Source organism: Pezoporus flaviventris, unplaced genomic scaffold, assembly GCF_033815535.1.
Source record: "Pezoporus flaviventris isolate CSIRO_AGI_PZ_B2104156 unplaced genomic scaffold, CSIRO_AGI_Pfla_v1 ptg000037l, whole genome shotgun sequence".
Taxonomy (NCBI): Eukaryota; Metazoa; Chordata; class Aves; order Psittaciformes; family Psittacidae; genus Pezoporus; species Pezoporus flaviventris.
Genome location: NW_026892585.1, coordinates 5,505,940 through 5,524,221, shown reverse-complemented (window position 1 = coordinate 5,524,221; position 18,282 = coordinate 5,505,940). Strand labels below are relative to the sequence as shown.

General features: G+C 39.3%; 1 protein-coding gene across 3 annotated transcripts in view; it reads right to left on the bottom strand.

Moving 5' to 3' along the window:
* Nucleotides 1-18,282, bottom strand: part of TNS3 (tensin 3) — a 197,496-nt gene that overhangs the window by 74,767 nt on the left and 104,447 nt on the right. For 2 of the 3 annotated variants that reach the window (XM_061464584.1, XM_061464586.1), the window contains exons 7-16: nucleotides 15,593-15,645; nucleotides 14,635-14,806; nucleotides 11,819-11,869; nucleotides 10,471-10,593; nucleotides 8,924-8,988; nucleotides 5,333-5,416; nucleotides 4,044-4,156; nucleotides 3,046-3,106; nucleotides 2,836-2,911; nucleotides 732-861 (exon numbers count right to left, since the gene is read on the bottom strand). In XM_061464584.1, coding sequence (XP_061320568.1) covers nucleotides 732-861; nucleotides 2,836-2,911; nucleotides 3,046-3,106; nucleotides 4,044-4,156; nucleotides 5,333-5,416; nucleotides 8,924-8,988; nucleotides 10,471-10,593; nucleotides 11,819-11,869; nucleotides 14,635-14,806; nucleotides 15,593-15,645 — 928 coding nt within the window. The remainder of the gene's footprint in view (nucleotides 1-731; nucleotides 862-2,835; nucleotides 2,912-3,045; nucleotides 3,107-4,043; nucleotides 4,157-5,332; nucleotides 5,417-8,923; nucleotides 8,989-10,470; nucleotides 10,594-11,818; nucleotides 11,870-14,634; nucleotides 14,807-15,592; nucleotides 15,646-18,282) is intronic. The other variant, XM_061464585.1, reaches the window with a different exon arrangement.

Below are 18,282 nucleotides of genomic sequence, written 5' to 3'. Positions count from 1 at the left end.
CGTGACTAACAGAGTCACCACTTCAAACAAGTATCTGTTGTTTTTACAAATGTGAGAGGAGGTGATAAGGACTATGTATGAAGATAGGGTGAGAAAGTTGGGGCTGTTCAACCTGGAGAAGAGAAGGCTGCGTGGAGATTTCACAGCAGCCTTCCAGTATCTGAAGGGGGCCTAGAGGGATGCTGGGGAGGGACTCTTCATTAGGGACTGTAGTGACAGGACAAGGGGTAACGGGTTCAAACTTAAACAGGGGAAGTTTAGATTGGATATAAGGAGGAAATTCTTTCCTGTTAGGGTGGTGAGGCACTGGAATGGGTTGCCCAGGGAGGTTGTGAATGCTCCATCCCTGGCAGTGTTCAAGACCAGGTTGGACGTAGCCTTGTGTGATATGGTTTAGTGTGAGGTGTCCCTACCCATGGCAGGGGGGTTGGAACTTGATGATCTTAAGCTCCTTTCAAACCCTAACTATTCCATGATTCTATGCAGGAGTATCTGAATTATTCTGACAAGTTAACTCACTTGAAGAGCTTTTCTCCTCGTTCGGGGTTTACCTGTGTTACATGCTATGAGTTAACTAACACAAAGCAGTCTCCCTTTCCCTAAAAATAAGGATGAGAAAAAAAAACAAGAATCCTTTTGAAAACAGGTCCTAAAGATGATCATTACATGCACAGGCACACACATGCACCCCCACACACCTATTCATCCAGCCAACCACGGACAGCAAATACCTTTGTTGGCATTGTCCAGATCCTCTTTGCCAAACACCAGCGCATGTCCTTGAATAGCTCCAGTGTGAAACTGAAGGCGAAATACCACATCACGAGTAGCTGACCGGTATTTTTTGTGATAACACTTCAGCTGGAAAGAGAGAGGAACACGTCAGGAAGCAATTTCTTACAAATCTGAACAAATGTGTGTATGCATCAGTTGCTAAGTAAAGCAGCCACAGCGCAATTTACTGCAGACATCTCTGATGTTGTAACAAGCAGGGTGTGTGTTATTCAATCCTTTAAAATTAGACAGGCCCAAGGCAACATAGTTCTGGATGTGTAAAACTAGTAATGACTATTTTCATCACTATCAGTCACCAGTCAGATAATGATTCAGAATCACAATAGTTGTCAGTAGAACCTTGGAATGCTGACTTGTACCCCTGCTTCTTCACAGCACCAAATTAATGTAAAACTGAATGATAGCATACCCATTTAAAATTAACTGAGGAATACGCAGGGTTTAAAATTAAGCCTGATTACATATACTGCAGGACTCTTAAAAACCTACTCTAGTGATGATGGGACCTTGTTTTACATTCCTGTGGGAAGCTGGTAGTAGTTTTGACAGCTTGGCTAGAACACCACAGAACCCTGTACAAATAACATCTAGTATGAATTTCAGCAGCCAAAGGTGAGCACAATACACCTACTTTCTAACATCACCTTCCCTTAGGCTAGACTTATGGATATTTTACCTACTAATTCTCTGAGTCAACTGGAAAACAAAGCCACTCAGATTTAGGGTTTTTTTTAAACCACACACTTCAGGTGGTTAAACCTTTTGGAGCTAGAAGCAGAGCATCCTATAGGTTATTCTTTTTCCCGAAACCACTGATGGTTTCACTTAGACATAGTAAAAACAATATTCAAAATGAAGTCTTTGTTTAGGAAATACCATTATGCTGAATAATGGCTTGCTCAGAATTACCTTCAATAAGAGCATGGGATGAATGAAGCTGACCTCTCTGAAAAGGATGCAAGCAGTACTGAAAAGCTGTGTGCTCAGTTTTCATTTTAAACACACATACATTGGAGACTCAGTGAATTCGTCTCGCACTGATTTCTTTTGTAATCTATTCCATTTCCTTAGGCACTGACAGCCCTCCAATGAATAATAAATATTCTTGTATTTGAAGGTGTCCCACACCTCCAGGTTATGCCACTTTACAAGAGTATGTTTAAAACTTCTTTCTCTACTTTTCAGGGAAAGAAAGGAAGGACAAAGTACTCAACTGAATAGGGAGGTGAAGTAGGAAAGGGAAGAGGAGGAAGGATAATAAAAAATGTTATTTCAAGAGAAAAGAAGAAAAAAAGAAGACTGTTACCAAGGACCCCTTACACTGAGGTCCAACATGTCTCAAAGTAGTACATAAACGTAAAAAATAAGCCTATTAGCTGCAGACCAGGAATCCAGACAATACTTCCCCCCATCGTTCATTACACATACTCTTCTGCCTTCTTAGTTTAACAAACTGAAAGGCACGGCAACTAACCATCTTTACTTCCTCTGTGCGTAACTGTATATGACAAGCAAGAGAAGAAAGCAGAGAGATTTAAAATGATAGTGCTGCCATTCAACCATAGTTATGCTTTGCACACTGGCAATTACACACACTGTATTACAGCGCATACATGTCTTTCTAAATACTGCATGTGCTCACAGAAACAGAAAGCTATTTAGAATTAGGTGTTTTCTTTACAGCATATAGTATTACAATTGTGCATGTTGCCTGCCAAGTTACAGGACAAGGGTGCTTTTAATGCCGAGTTACAAATACTCCCCAAAGCAATTAGGGTTACAGGTTTTACTGTGATGCTGTGAAATGGAAAGGCTGAGAGCAGTTGTTTCGGTTCCTAAAAACCTTCTAGTTTGAGTCTGATAGGAATTTTGACACCTATAAAACTCACGGATGATGACTGAATTAACTTAGTAACCTATATTGTAGTGCATCTGCAACCATTTTCTCTATTTATTTTCTTTTGCAAGAATGCAAAACAGGTCAGAGACTGTAAACTAAATGGCACAGGACAAGATGTTCTTTCCATATAATTAACTTACCATAATATCTCCCTTTAAAAGCTGGGCAGGGTCTACAGCAATGCAGATTCGGCTTTGATTCTCTGGCCCTACACTACTTAACAGGAGAGAAAAGACAAAATATATGATTTAAAAGAAACAAAAAGAAGAGAAAAAGAAGAAAAAAAGACCATGTAATTGTGCAATTTTGAGAATTAAAACTGGATTCAAAGGAAAATGCTTACAACTTACTAGATTCCAGATGTATAAACTGGTTGCATAGCCTGGTATAACTTCAGAAAAGGCCGGCAAGCTGCAAAGAAGTCAACAGAAAAGACTGGTCTGTAACTATTTTCCTTTACCTACTTTTTCTTTTGTTGTAATATTGTTTACCTATTTTTCCTATAGTTGGAATAATATTGTTTTCAGAGTTATAATATTTCCTATATGACAACTAGGAAGCTTTATGTACATCCAGATAGAGCAACGTGGCACAGAAGTGGCACAATTTTGACTGTCAAAATTGGCTTTGACAGATTCATTTTCTTTTTGTCACTTTTTCCTGATCTTCAGTTTAGTTCTGAATTGAGGAGGAGTGGATTTTAAAGGATTTTGGTAAGGAAAGAAAGAGGGAACAATCTGTTCCTTATTAAAGGTCTGTCTGCCTACCTTCCCACTTCTTCTGTAGGAAAACAAAATGAAGGGAAGAAAGAATGGCAAAAACGAAACAAAAACAAACTCCAAAACAAAACAGGAAGCATTTTCAACACTAAAACAAAGTATTTTATCTACAGTTTTGTTTATACTAAGTCCCTTAGATTTGTTACTTCAACAAACAATAACCTGTATTTATTGAAATAGTTACCTGAGAAACAGAAGCAGACTAACAGATTACACAACAGTGACAACAGAGCATTGCAAATTCATGCTGATGATATTTCAAAAGACAGGTACTATTTAAGTCTTGGATGATAAAATACAGTGTTCTACTTGTTTATTATGCTCTAGCACAACGTCTTTGTTTAGGATTTTCATTTTAAAGCCACTTATAGACGGCCATTTTAGAAGCACACCTCTTGTAAGTCTTACTCTTAGGATCTTTCTCTTTTCCTAGTTCTTTTAGTGGGAATATCTGGGCTGGTATCAAGGAGCATTAACTTACCTGGAGATTTATACAGGCTTTCTAGAAAGCTCCAAAATGAAACAAGACTTTTTGCCGACACTTAGTAAAGAAAAGTTAGATAATGTACCTCCCCCAGCATCGAAGCTTGGGATGCCATGAAGGATAACATAGTGCAGGAAAAGAGGAGTTGCATTCATTTTCACAGATCCAGACAGAAGGCCGCTTAAGAATTGCACATATCTAAAAATATAAAATCAATCTGAATTAAATAAAAACAGTAATGCAACCACATAATGCATTCTTTACACATTAGTATTTCTGGGCCATGAGTGGTGAGCACCATTATGGCATTACATATAACTTCACGAAATACCATAAAAAGACAGTTTACCGCTTTATTACATCCATGGCTGTTACATTGCTATTCTTGGCATCTTTATTTTAATAAGAAAGGAACCAGCAGAGACAGGAAAATCAATCATTTTAGTATACTGTTCTAGTTGCAAACGAAGGTCTCCGCTGGCTTTCACAGCTGTCACATGAGAGCATCACTCCATTTAACTGTGAATTGCACTTCAGTAAAACAGGAGGAAGAAGTGCCCTGGTCAGAATTCTTAGTATTAAGGCCAAGGTAGGTAAATAACATCTTCATAATGAGAAGCACCAAGCACATGAAAACTACCACAGCAACATGAAAACCATTGTATTTCTGCTATTTAATGCTTGGTTTGGTCATAAGCTCATGACTAAGTAAATGGAAGTGAACATCACTGCAGTGTGTGTGAAACAAATTCCTCCTATCTCCTTAAATAACCAAAAGAAAACAGTCTCCAACAGTCTCTTGCCAAAATGAGGTAAGTTGTGAATGCCAGAACTATTCACTTCCCAATCTGCTCACTTTGAGACCTAATTTAACCTTATTCATGCAGACAGACTGAAAAGGTAAGACATCCAGATAGACAGAATGAATAATACATGCTTTGACAAACATTCACTAGCATGGACATGGGGCAGATGTATAATCTGCAGGTCATCCAAACACATGGTAATAAAATCTTCACTGCACACAAATCAGTACCGAATCCATACACATCATTTGTGCCACAGAAAAATGAGTCCTGGAGCAATCAAGAAATATACTGCGACATCTCTTTTTGTTAGCAGACAATGCAGTAAGAACACATGTAGATAATAGCGTGGTATAAAAAGACATCTATCTTGGGTTAAGTGTGGGAACTGAAGGAGTTATCAATCTAGGAAGAAATATTAATACAAGACAAAGTGATGGGAGTTCAGGAATCACTGGAGGATCTTGTGGAAATAGCCTTCAAACAGAAGGGAAGAGAGTAAGGGAGAGAGGGGCAAAATGTGGGGATTACATTTCTTATTAGTATAAAACAGAAAGCATTTAAATACCTTCTTTGGGATGGCTGCATTAAAGCTGAAACTTTATCATCAAAGAACTTCTTCATAGCAAATCTGTCTAGAGCCTGATCAGCACTGTCAAAACAGAGACACAAATGCCGTGTTATTCCAGTTTGGAGAAATTCAGTAGGTTACAACTTGAAATATGCCAAAATATTTGGGAAGAAAAGTAAGGAAAAAGAAAAGAAAGAAGCACCTAAGTGACCACTCTGGCACAGGTCAGACAAGAATGATTTTTCCACTGACACCTCTTATTCCACACCTTAAGGCAGTTTCCTTCCTGAGACAAAGCACCTACTCCCTTATTCTATTAACTGGATTGCGTATTTACAATGTGAATATGTTAAAGTCATAATGCAATAAACTTCAGCAAAGCCAAGCAGCTCAAGCTGCAAAAGAAGGATACTTGCCTGTGAGTGCACTGGGGAAGTTCTCTCTGTGAAAGAGATCTGTTCTCTTTGTGAAAAAGAAGCAGCAATTTTATAGGGATGGAAACTACTGCCTAGCTCTGACTGTAGTACATGAGGTGCAAAGGATGCCAGGCTAGAGGATCATTTAAGCAGTCAAATAATTCATTCAGTCTTTGTTTTGTGTACCGTAAGCCACGAAGGCAGAGAATATTTAAATCAAAATATCCATCTTTTGCATCAGACACCCACAAACTCTTCAAACGCACAATTAAGGAGCAAGATATTCAGAAAACTACATTTTCTTCCATTCTCTGTTCGGAATGGCTCTCATGAGGGGCTTCTGCATCTGTGTGGAAGGCAGCAAGAGAGTATGGAAAAAGAATCAAAAGTGCCAAAACTCAGAAAGGATGCTCTTAACCACATACGCCAAGAAACATGCTATGCTGATCGTGCTGTATCTACACCAGATAAAAACCAATGTGTTTCCTAACATACGCAGGTGACAGTGTTAATTAATTAACGTGAGGACATTAAAAAGCAGCACAAGTTTCAAAATGATTAGGCTCTGAAATCCGGAATGTTAAATTCCATACCTAATTCAACCTCAATGAGTTCAGAGGAAAAGAACTGCACAAATTGTACATTTGTTTATCAGGCTAAAAATGGAATTGATACCTTTTCCAAAACTTAATCCAAAGTTACAGATTGTCTTGACAGGGTGGTGGATCAGGCTGTAAAGTCACACCTTTTTTTCATGGGTGATAAAGATTACATAGTGCGTGCTTGAGAATACCCTTGACCCAAAAACTCTCTTCTTCACCCAATCCATCATACACCTTCACCTACACTACCACCCAGAATCTTGGCAACCCACTTGTAACTGATCAAAGACTGCAAGTGATTTACTTGTTAAAGCAGTTTACCAGCTATTACACAAAGAGCTCTCTGCTTGCCCTCCTTAAATTTGACAGCACATTATTCCTTACTAAATGAGAAAATCAGGTATTTATAACATCTAACCAAAAGGGGGTTGCATCATAAGGCTTTTTCCCTAAGCCCAGACTTTTTGGCACAGTCATGCAGATAACTAGGGACTTTATTTGGTGTGAATATTCTCAAAGTCTTCTGAGTACTGTTTCTGACACAGTAGCTGGCACCCTCAAACTGCAGTAATTTCTGCTTCTCTGAGGGTGCTGTGTCCCATTTGGATAATGCTAGGGATACACAAATCCTAGCTGGGAACATTCCCAGCTCCATTCCTACTAGAAAAGTTAGGGTTTGGAAAGGAGTTGACAAATACCCTGAAATTTAAAGGAGGGCTTCCAAACTCCCCTGCAACCTCACTGCAGGAATCCTGCATTTGTTTGGGGTAAAAACCAACACATTTCAATGCTGGGCTTTACAATCACATCCAGGTGTTGCTCTATATAAGAAGTATTTATAGCCAGGTATCACTATTAAGGCTCATAAAATATTGCAAAACTGAGATACCAATAGAGTACTGTATTATCCACACTTGACAGATTTTGTTATTCCCAATACTTCTCAACCTAATATTATAAATGTGTGGCAACCACAGTCCCAACTACTACTTGAAGATGTATGTGTTATTTTTTCAGCACATATTGGTGTGTATAAAACACTGAATTTCTGAGTCTACAATTACCTTTGGATCAGGTTACCAGAGTGAACCCAGGTTATTTCCTGAGATGCTGGTTTTACTAAAATCCAGGAGTAATTTGCCATCAGCCTGCAGTGATTCAGGACTTCACTGACTACAGTATCGGATCAAATATATTACTGACAGGCTGGAGTGTGAACACAGAAGCAAATGTGATTTAACCATGGCCTCTAGAGTGCATTTTTAATATATTTATAGATGGACGTATAAAAGAGTCCAAAGGAAAACAGTTTTATTAAAAACCAAATAAACCCCCCAAACAAAAAACATTTTATCCTTTTAAGACCATTTAACAAATTTAATCTTTGTTGACATAAATTGCCAACTGTCATTTCATAAGTTGAGCACTGTAAAAGAAACAATTAAAACCAAGTAACCAGACACCTATTGTTTAAACTGACTGCAAGATAAAAGCTAGATTACTTCTTAAACTGCATTTTGCACTTTGATAGATGTCTAGGAATTCTCTACTCAAATACTGATTCCATATGCTAGTAACTTCAGTTTTCCTTAAGTACTTTAGGAATAGCTTCTCACTGATTCAAAAGAGGCAACTTCATGGATGTGGCTAATAGGTGGGCTCAATAGAATGACTGCTGAATACCATTTGTCCTGGGTTAAGCAGCAGCAGTCACTTTTCTCCTTCTTAGTAGCTGGTGCAGTGCTGTGGTTTTGACTGTCAGCCTGGGAACAGTGGTGATAACACCAGTGTTTTTAGTTGCTGCTCAGTAATGTTTAGTCTGACCAAGGACTTTCTGAGTCTCATGCTCTGCCAGGGAGTAGGGAAGGCCGGGAGGAAGCAGAGACAGGACACCTGACCCAAACTGACCAAAGGGGTATTCCATACCACAGCACGTCATGCCCAGTATATAAACTGGGGGCAGTTACCTGGAAGGGTTAGATCACTGCTCGGTCGGACTGGGTATCAGTTGGCAGGTGGTGAGCAGTTGTATTCTCTTCCCTTGTTATTTCCCTTATCGTTATTATTATTGGTGGTAGCAGCAGTGGTTTGTGTTATACCTTAGTAACTGGACTGTTCTTATCTCAACCCCTGGGAGTTACATTCTTTCAATTCTCCTCCCCATCCCTCTGGGAGTGGGGGGAGGAAGCAGAGCAGGGGGGAGAGCAAACAGCCACGCGGTACTGAATTACCAGCTGGGTAAACCATGACACCATTATATAAAAATGGTTTCTTGCACATTTCTTCATTCATCATTTAGAGAATTTTCCTGCAGAATCACTAAATATCACAGATTAGAAGAGACCTTAGGGTATTACCTAGTCCAATCTGCTGCTGAAAGCAGGACCACAAGAAAGCTCTGTCTTAAAAATGGCCTCTTTTAATACATGCTCCAGGACTCTAAGAAGAAAACCTGACAACCCTCAACTGACAACCGGTAAGCACAAAACCAGCGCTAAAGTTAAGAGCCATCTTTTTCTGGCATTTCCTTAATTGTATAAAATACACAATATGCATTATTCACAACTTACCTTGCAGAAACATTGGTGAAGTGCATATATGACGATATGACTACGCCTATCCTTCCTTTCCCTCCCTGTAGGAAGAAGAAGGGAATGATAGCTTAATTAACTTCTTACATTAACGGGCTTTATTTCATTTAAGACCCATACTAACCAAACTTCAAGAGAGAATATTCAGAGAACCCTTTTGCTCATGCATCTCCTGTGTAATCAGAAAGGTGGCAGTGATGGGCAGCAGCTTGTTTTTCTATGCAAGCTTGCTGCCAAGTGACATAGAAACCACTAAGTAGGATTTCTATGTGTGTACCTGTCAAGTGTTATTGACTGAGAGGAAATCAGTTATACAAGAAAAATAAACTTGACCAGTAGTAGAAACATTAGTTCAACTCTTCTAATTTTATATTACTTTTTTCCCAGAGATCATTCACAGCAAGTCTAGACAACGTTGCAATTTCTGGCATAAAATGCTGTAAAGTACCTGTTTTGGAAAGCATATGAGTTTCCAACAGGTTTGGGCATTTTTACCTTCCCTGCACCTGAGATTTAACACAACTATTTTTCTATGGATAATTTAAAAAACATTACAAATCTTGTTAAATAAAGTACATGACATAAATTCAGTAGAATTTACCAAGCAGTAATTCCCACAGATTTGAAAACAGTTCCAGTCTCTCAGCCCATATAAGTAGCTGTATCTATCTTCATGGTCAGAAACTTGATAGTCATTACCAAAAAGCATTAATCAACAATATGCACTACCAATCTGTATACAGAATACCCAGGAATACTTTGCCCCCTTTTGCCCCATGTATGGGCCATTCTCCTGGCTGCAGTCCTGCAACTGGAAAGAATTCAACAGTTTAATACAATCATGGCATTCTGTCTGCAATTCAGGACTGGGGACTAAACAACCTGACCTGAAGGGAGGTTTAGACCTCATTATCACCTTCATTCTGTTTAGAGTGACATCTGCCAATCATACAGAGACAGATTTTCGTCACCAGCATATCTACCAACTCAGTTCTGAATTTACTTTTCTGTACTTAATTAAGGCTTTCTTTATTTCTCTTCATTGTGAGCAAGTAAGGAGAAGAAGTAACAGCACACAGTGGCAGCTTTGCTATAAGGCACTGCAATGATGCTGACAGTTAAAACCTGTCAGAAGTATCCAGGAGGTACTTGATGCCCCCACTTCCTATAACCACACAACAGTCTAAAGAGATGATCTGTTGCCTATCCTTATCCCACAGCAAAATCCATGAATGTCACAGAACATGAAGAGCTTCTGAAGAGGTTGCTGCTGAGCTCAAAATAACTTCAAGCTTCTACATACACTCACAGAAGAGGCAGTGCTAGAACCTCAGTTATCATAACATGCAAGGTCAGTGGATTAAAGCCCCTTTGAATCAAATAAAGATTGATTCTGTGTTCCCAACACTGAAAACAGATCAAACTTTTTGTTTGTTTTTTTTTTTTAAATAAGTAAGAATTAAGGACAAGGTTTTTGAAAACGAATCCAAACCGATATGTGATGTGCACACACAAAGCTCACTTACTCTGCAATGGATCACGACCACATGCTGAGGATCATTGTTCAGCCATGACTCCATGGCCTTGCAGATGGTGCACACCTTGTCGAGAGGTGGAGCATGGAGATCAGGCCATCCCACATCCATAATCTGCAATTAAACAAGTAACAGTCACAAGAGACACTTGATCCTAATACTACATATTAAGATCTGGCTTCAAATAATTATGATGGTCAAGAGACTCCACATTTATCTGAACCTCATTCAAATGCCACAATGTAAATGAACATGCTTCCAGGTCTCTTCAGGGGAGGAAGGTGATTTAAGATACCAGTACTTCTGTAAAAATAAACAAGCAACTCCTCCCTAAACCCACCAACCACTCACAAGTGACATTCCTGAAGATCTTGATTTCTTAGATGAATTTTCATTTAGAAATTCAAGTATTTTATAACAGTAGAATACTCAGAAAGTCAAAATTAGAACAAAAGAATGTTAACTGGCCTGGTCCAGTGTTTTGGGATTGTTTTTAATTTGAGATGTATTCCCTTCGAGTGCAATAGATTTGACATCTTAAAGTTCTGTTCATATTTAACATTCAACCTTAGTCACTATATAATACTGTTTACTCAACCTGTTGTTATTATATACATATTTAACCCAAACAAAGGCTGTAACCATGAACAACTTAAATTCTTCATGATCAACAAAGCATTCAAAAGGTCAAAATTGAGAGTTCTTTTAATATTTTCCTCAGGTATTTCATATCCCTGGAAATCTACTGCTATAAACGACATCTGTGCTACTCTGGCCTTATGATAGCTGCTGAAGAGTAACTGCATATCACTTTTTACAACAAATACAATAATTGATAAGGAAGAACAAAAGGCAGACGTAATTCTGACATTCCTTATGTCTCTATGGTGCAGAGAAGCAACTATGAAGTGATGATATAAAAGGGAAGTCTATATTTGAACTGAGCTCACTAGCTTCAGCTATCAGACTGTACATTACAGTATATAAACCCTAGTATCCTGTAACTGCACAAAGAGTAAAACTTGGAGTATACAAAAAGTATACTTGGAGTAAAATTTGTATCACTCAATAGAAATTTTTCAGTAGCCATAACAGGCTTCAGGTCCTGTGTGCAAAGCCTAAGGGAACAACAGGAACAGTATTATAACGCACAGGCCTAACAGACACAAAACAAGAACTTGGGAGAAAATAAAAAGAGATGCAAGTGGGTGTGTTTTTATCATCTTCCAAAAGTTGTTCTCTCAATCTGTGTACCAATGCTTGCACAGCTTCAGGGCTTATGAGGCTATTTCAGCTGTATTTAACACTAGAAAGAGACGTTATAGAAGACAAGCAATACCTTTGGGTTAAGCTTGGCAAGGTCATATCTCTTTTCAGAGAGGTTTAACACCTGTTTAGAAAGAAAGAAAAAAAAGCATCAGCCATCAAGACTTCAGAACTACTGTAGTAAACAGCTGTATTTGAAACACATCATGGTTACAAGAAAGTAAGCTCATAAGACTTCAGGTTTGCCACTGTTTTACTAAACTGAATTAACATTTGAAGTTAAGCAGCGCTAGAAAATGTATTTTAGGTGTTCAGTTATTACAAGATGAAACTAGATGCACATGTTGAAAAAGGATAATAAGCCTTTTGCTATATTTTATTTATTTCACATGGCTTTAATTGAGTCAGAGCTATGAGAGACCTGGGCACCCTGCGAAATAACTGCATGGCAAAAGAATCAACAAAGAATGGTGGGGGAGGGTGGTACAGTCTTAAATGTCTGAATTGAAGTGCCTGGCAAGAAGATATTGGTCTGTCAGAACTTCACAGGGAAGATATGGCATAGCTATTTAACTATAGCTCAGCCTGTGAGATCTTCCAACTCTGCTGTTAAGCCATTAGGCAGGAAGTTAACATACACCTAGTGCTTAATAAGGAACAGTTAAAAAGAGAGACTGCTAAATTAACAAAAAGGAAGAAGTATACAAGTATATTTGACTCATTAAGAAGAGCTTTAAAACAGCAATCACTAACAAACCATTCTATGATATGATTCTATGAGAGGGAACAGCCTGAAGTGGCACCAAGGGAGGTTTAGACTGGGTATTAGGGTTTGGTTTGGGCTTTTTGCTGTTATACATGTGCATCTGGAGCAGACTGAAGGCATCTTTGAAACATGAAACTCAAAAGAGTTTAAAATGAGCTCTCTGGATCTACAACGTCGCTGTGGTTTGCAAAGGTTATCTTGCAAAGTTGTAGAAACATACTTGCAGCAGACAGCATCAAACTTCCTTTTGACCAAGCCAGCCAATTTCCGAAGTGCTCATTAGAATACAAGTAAATAAACAGAACTAAACTAAAATAAACCCAAAACCAACACATCCAAACTCTGCAAGAGAATCAGACTGCAATCCTGCTTAGACAGAGGACACCCTAAACAAGACTTACAATAGATCAGATTTTTGTAATACAAACAGCTATTTAGTAAGATTTAACTGAACTGAGACTACAAACTTATTTCACAGATACAAAAACACTGCTGTTGCACAGAGAAGGCCACTTAGTAGAGCTGAGTTTCAACCAGTAAAAGGCTTACATCCAGAAAGTCTTCAAACTTACTATCTTGTACCTTACAAGCTACCAGTGCCTGATGGACAGGAAGGCAACGGCAAGAAGGTGGCATGCTGAGGCCACCAGACCACACTACAAGTGCATCTTCAGGACAAGAGCTGGTTCATAATGCACCTATGACACCTCACTTTGTGAGCAAAAGATAATGTGTTTAAACCATTAGGTGGCATCTCTCCAGAAACTAATTTCCACTGTGAGTCAAGTTTATGCTCCTGAAGCATGGATTTGACTGTAACAGCTTACACATGCTTTATTCTGTTTTCACAGTTGAAACATTTCTTAGTTCACTCTAAGCCAGCAGAAGAAAAAAAATACTGGTCCTGTTTTAAATTCACCTTCATAGCACAAGCTGAGACAATACATGCCATAGGGTTTAGATCCACTAGTGAGAAACAGGACAGAAGATGAACAGTTTGGGTCATTTAAAATCCAAGATACTCTGCATATGGAGCTCATTATAGATTTGCTTACAACTTCCTACAGAAAACCAAGGAGAGGGGAAAAATGCATCTAAATCAAGTTAATGAGAAAGACCTGGACAGAACACGCAAACAGCATCCCTGCTTTTATATGTTGTTTCACTATATATGGTAGAGACAGCCAAGATATGATGGTGAGAGACTGTCAGATACAAAGCTGAGGACCCGTATGTAGCTGGCTGCTCCACGTTTCAGGGTTTGTTCTTTTAAAAGCATGCTTTGAACAATGAAAACGGTCAGTGCAATTATTCTACGGCATTTGACTATGTGCTTCCACAACAGAGACTGCAGTGCCACCAGCAGAAAAGTGCTTTTAATCATAGAATCGAGAACAGTTAAGGTTGGAAAGGACCTTAAGATCATCCAGTTCCAAAACCCTGCCATGGACAGGGATATCTCACACTAGATATGTCACCCATGGTTCTGTCCAGCCTGGCTTTGAACACTGCCAGGGATGGGGCAGCCACAGCTTCTCTGGGCACTCTGTGCCAGCGCCTCAGCACCCTCACAGGGAAGAACTTCTGCCTCATATCTAACCTGAACTTCCCCTGTTTCAGTTTGAACCCATCACCCTTGTCCTGTCGTTACAGTCCCTAAGGAAGAGTCCCTCTCCAACATCCCTGTAGCCCCACTCAGACACTGGAAGCTGTTCTGAGGTCTCCACACAGCTTCTCTTCTCCAGGCTGAACAGCCCCAATATTCCCAGCCTGTCTTCATACGGGAGGTGCTCCAGCTCCTGCTCATCCTCGTGGCCTCCTCTGGACTTGCTCCAGCAGCTCCATGTCCTTCTTATGTTGAGGACACCAGAGCTGCACACAGTGCTGCAAGTGGGGTCTCACAAGAGCAGAGCAGAGGGGCAGGATCACCTCCTTCGATCTGTCCTTGCCTAACATCTTAATACCCTACTGAAAATCTTACTCTTGCTTGCACAGCTATAAAAAAAGGTGGACCAAAGAGGTTTTAGATTACTGACTTCTAGTTTATAATGATACACGTCGACCTACAAGTGGTCTTCCTGCAAGACATAAGATGTGTCGCAAATGACTGATCCTACACATACCAAGTAATTATCACCATGTTTGGATTTGAGCATCCGGGTTACATCTTGCAGATTGTGGAGGTAAGTTTCCTCAGAACAGCTAGCAGGGAAGGAGACAGAGATGATCCGTTCTGTGATGTAAGTGAGGTCAAGTTCATAGCCCTCCTCCATAATGTGATCAAAGTCTGCACTTCTGTGAAGAAATTGGATGTGTCAGTTTACAGCAAAGCAGCCAAGAACAAACATAGCTTATTAATGGAAGGCACTCCCACTTGGACTCATACAGTCAAGCATCTGATGTGATGTTTCCAACATTTTCATTACAATTGCAACTTACTAAATGCTACAGAGCTCAAATTACTGGGTTCAGTACACAAGAAGAGTTAGCCAAACATCAGAGTTCTTTGCATCAAAACTACAATGAACAAATCTCTGCAATCAATAATGTAAGAAAGGAGTACAATGAATATAAGCAACTTTGACTAACACTAGTGCAACAGATTCAGAAGTTACACAGAAAACATACAGGTACCTAATGTCTGTACAAATGCTTAAAAATAGGTAGTTTCACCAGTGACCTGTAAAACACTGAAGATACCATCTTGAAATCTGCTCTGAGTAACACCAAAGTGAATCCAAAACCAGTCTCCAAAATGCAACAGACACCAGTGTAATGCAGTTATTCTCTACAGGTTAGTCTACAGATACTGCTGAACTTCCTTTACAGGCTGAGGGCATAAGCAGGCACCTTACCTTGTTCTTCTTAATAATCAGAGGATTACAGTCATTAAGTTAAAAGTAAGCTCAGCAAATAGGCCCAGTTGTTTTCTCAGAGAGGGATTGTAAAAATGGTCTGTGCAGAGCAGGACATGTCTTGCAGAAGACTGAACTCGCAGAAATTATAACCACAGGTAACAAAACCTAAACCCACCACAGCACTATGTGACGGTACTACACAAAATAGGAAAGAAATACTTGCCGTGATCCTTTGTCACAACTGAAAGAGGAGCTCTTCGAAGCGCTGCTGGAATTCTGTAACAAAGAAAGCAGAGCAGTCAATCCAGTACCTTCCTTGCCACCACTGATGTCAATCTATGTTCCTACCTTTTTTTCTCATTTGTTATGTCCATACTGTGTAAAACTTTAGGAGCAACAGGATAAGAAAGGATCACTGCCTTATGGTTTGGCTGCAAACACTGCCAGTATGGCCAGGTTAATGTCCAACTCTTCATACAGACTCACTACTACCTTTTCCAACTCAGTACTGCCAGAGAAGGGCTGTTGGTCTTTTATGCTCTTGGTAACTGCCTTAAGGTTAGAGAAAACATTCAATGGACTTCAGAGAAGATGGGGCTTGAATTTCTCTATAAACCTGCAGAATTAAGTTCCTCACAAGTGATACTGTTATTTCAATACTGAAAAATGAACTCAATTTATTCCTGTATCAGAGTTTGAACAGAAGCCTGAGCTGCAATGATTTTGCTTTATGAGAATTTAGTTTGTATCTTTTGTAGCTTCATTTGTTCAGTAACTATGCGTTAAAAAGTGTCAAAATGTGCTCCCCTATGAACCTTAGCAATAGAATTTTTTTCACTTAAATTTAGCTGTCTCAGAATTAAGCTCCAGTGTGACAGTCACCCAAGCTCTATGTAGAGAAAGAGAGACATCTAGAGGGGGCAGTACCCCTTCCTTCCATGAGAGGTTTCTAGAGTAAGACAGCTATTACTATACTAATAGTAAATAAAAATATTTACTTTACATTTAGATACATCTTTCCATACAGAAAGTCAGAAGTTCAATTTATGCATCAATAACTCCAGAAGAGAAGGAGTATTCACTCATCTTCCTACCCTCGAAGTTATACTTACTATACAGAAAAACACACAGAAAAGCTTATCTAGATTCCAGAAATAGGCTGTTCTGGCAAATTTCAAAGCATAAGGTGCACCTCCACGTAGGTGTTGGCCCCAGTTCCGCTAGTTCCTGTCTTTACTTAGATAACAGACAGTGAGGAACCTTCATGGTATTTTCAGCTTCTTTTTACTCAAGCTTTTCTCAGGATTTTAAAGGCTGTAGGTAACACACTGTGCGTGCCTAGCCAAGTAAAAAACTCAGAATTGAAATTCAAAACAAAGCTTTTAGCATGTTTTGGTTTGCTTTTATAGCTAGAAAGCAGTTGATGGAACATGCCTCTCCCTTCACTCCCTTGGTCTCTCTTGGGTCACACAGATGTATTCATAACTTAAGGATTCCACCATTTATTAATCACATTCATGACTAAACCTCCATGTAACCTGAATAATCAGGCACTTATTTCCTTATTAGAGGAAGCCACTAAGTGATAAAATCATTCCCTGTTGCACAGTGTTGTAGCACATAAGCTAGCACAACACATAACCTAGTAGCATGCAGTGTGTAAGTATATGAACAATAACATAACACGAACCACTAGCAGCAAAAAGCCCTGCTACTGAGATCTACCATGTTTCACTGCATGGGCTCAACTAGTTGCAATACTCCTCAGTCTGTCGTTATGGGTGTGCTTTTATACAAATTCTAAATAACCCCCAAAATCAACATAAGCCTTCTATCATCTTCAAAAGACACAGATTCAGACTACGAAACTCTCCACTGCCTACCTACGGCACACCAAACAACTCAATTTTATTTAACTCCTCATCAGGTCAAGATGACCTTGTACATCACACATTGCCTACAGTCAGTGACTTGGCAAATGGACAAGCAGTCAAGACACAACTCTGTTTTTCTGCATGTCCTCTGCTTTACAATCACTTCCTCGTCTTTCCATGGCTTAATTATATTGCAGATAGTGATACATTCATTCTGTTAATTAATTATGTTGTAGATAGTGATACATTCTTTTTATTTCAGTGATACATTCTTTTTATTTCTCTTTACTATTTGTTAGCTGTCAGTGGCCACACCACCAACTCTTCCCCTCAGAGCTAAAATACTTAGAAAAATCCAAAAGGATAAATGACTCACTACAGAGGCAGAATGGTTACTGAAATAAGGTTTTTCAAGGTTTGATGAAACACACACCATACATGCACACACGTCTACAATGTGTTGTCAAATACAAGAATAAGCTGTTACAGCATTTCCCACAGCAGGCAATCTGTGAGCCAGATTCTGACTGAATTCAGATTTAATTCTGTACCGTCATACACACCTGCCAGCAGAATATGGGTTTCACCAAGCACAGGATTCAATGGCACAGGGCAAACCACCCATAAAGGCAAACCACCAGCTGGCATCTCCCAGAAAGGACAATTACACTGAAAATCTTGCAAAACTAGATGGGATTTCAATTCCCTGTCAACCAACAGCAGTAGAAAAGATGAAGGGGAATGAAAAATAATGGCTCAAAGTGGGGTGTTCAACTCCACTGGGTTAAAAACCTGAAGTTGTAATTAGGACAGATGTAACTAGTGCTTAACTTGTTGCCATTAGGACAGACTACCCTGAGATAACTCTTCCTTGAGTTTCTTCCCACAGTTCTGTCCCCATACTTCTCTACAGCATAACCAGCCACTTTAGAAGCAGAGTTCTGAAGAAAGAAAACGCCTCCCATTCTCCCATTCGTTCAGTTTTAAGGATTTTTTTATAACCCAAACAGATAAATCTCAAACAATAACACATAAAAGT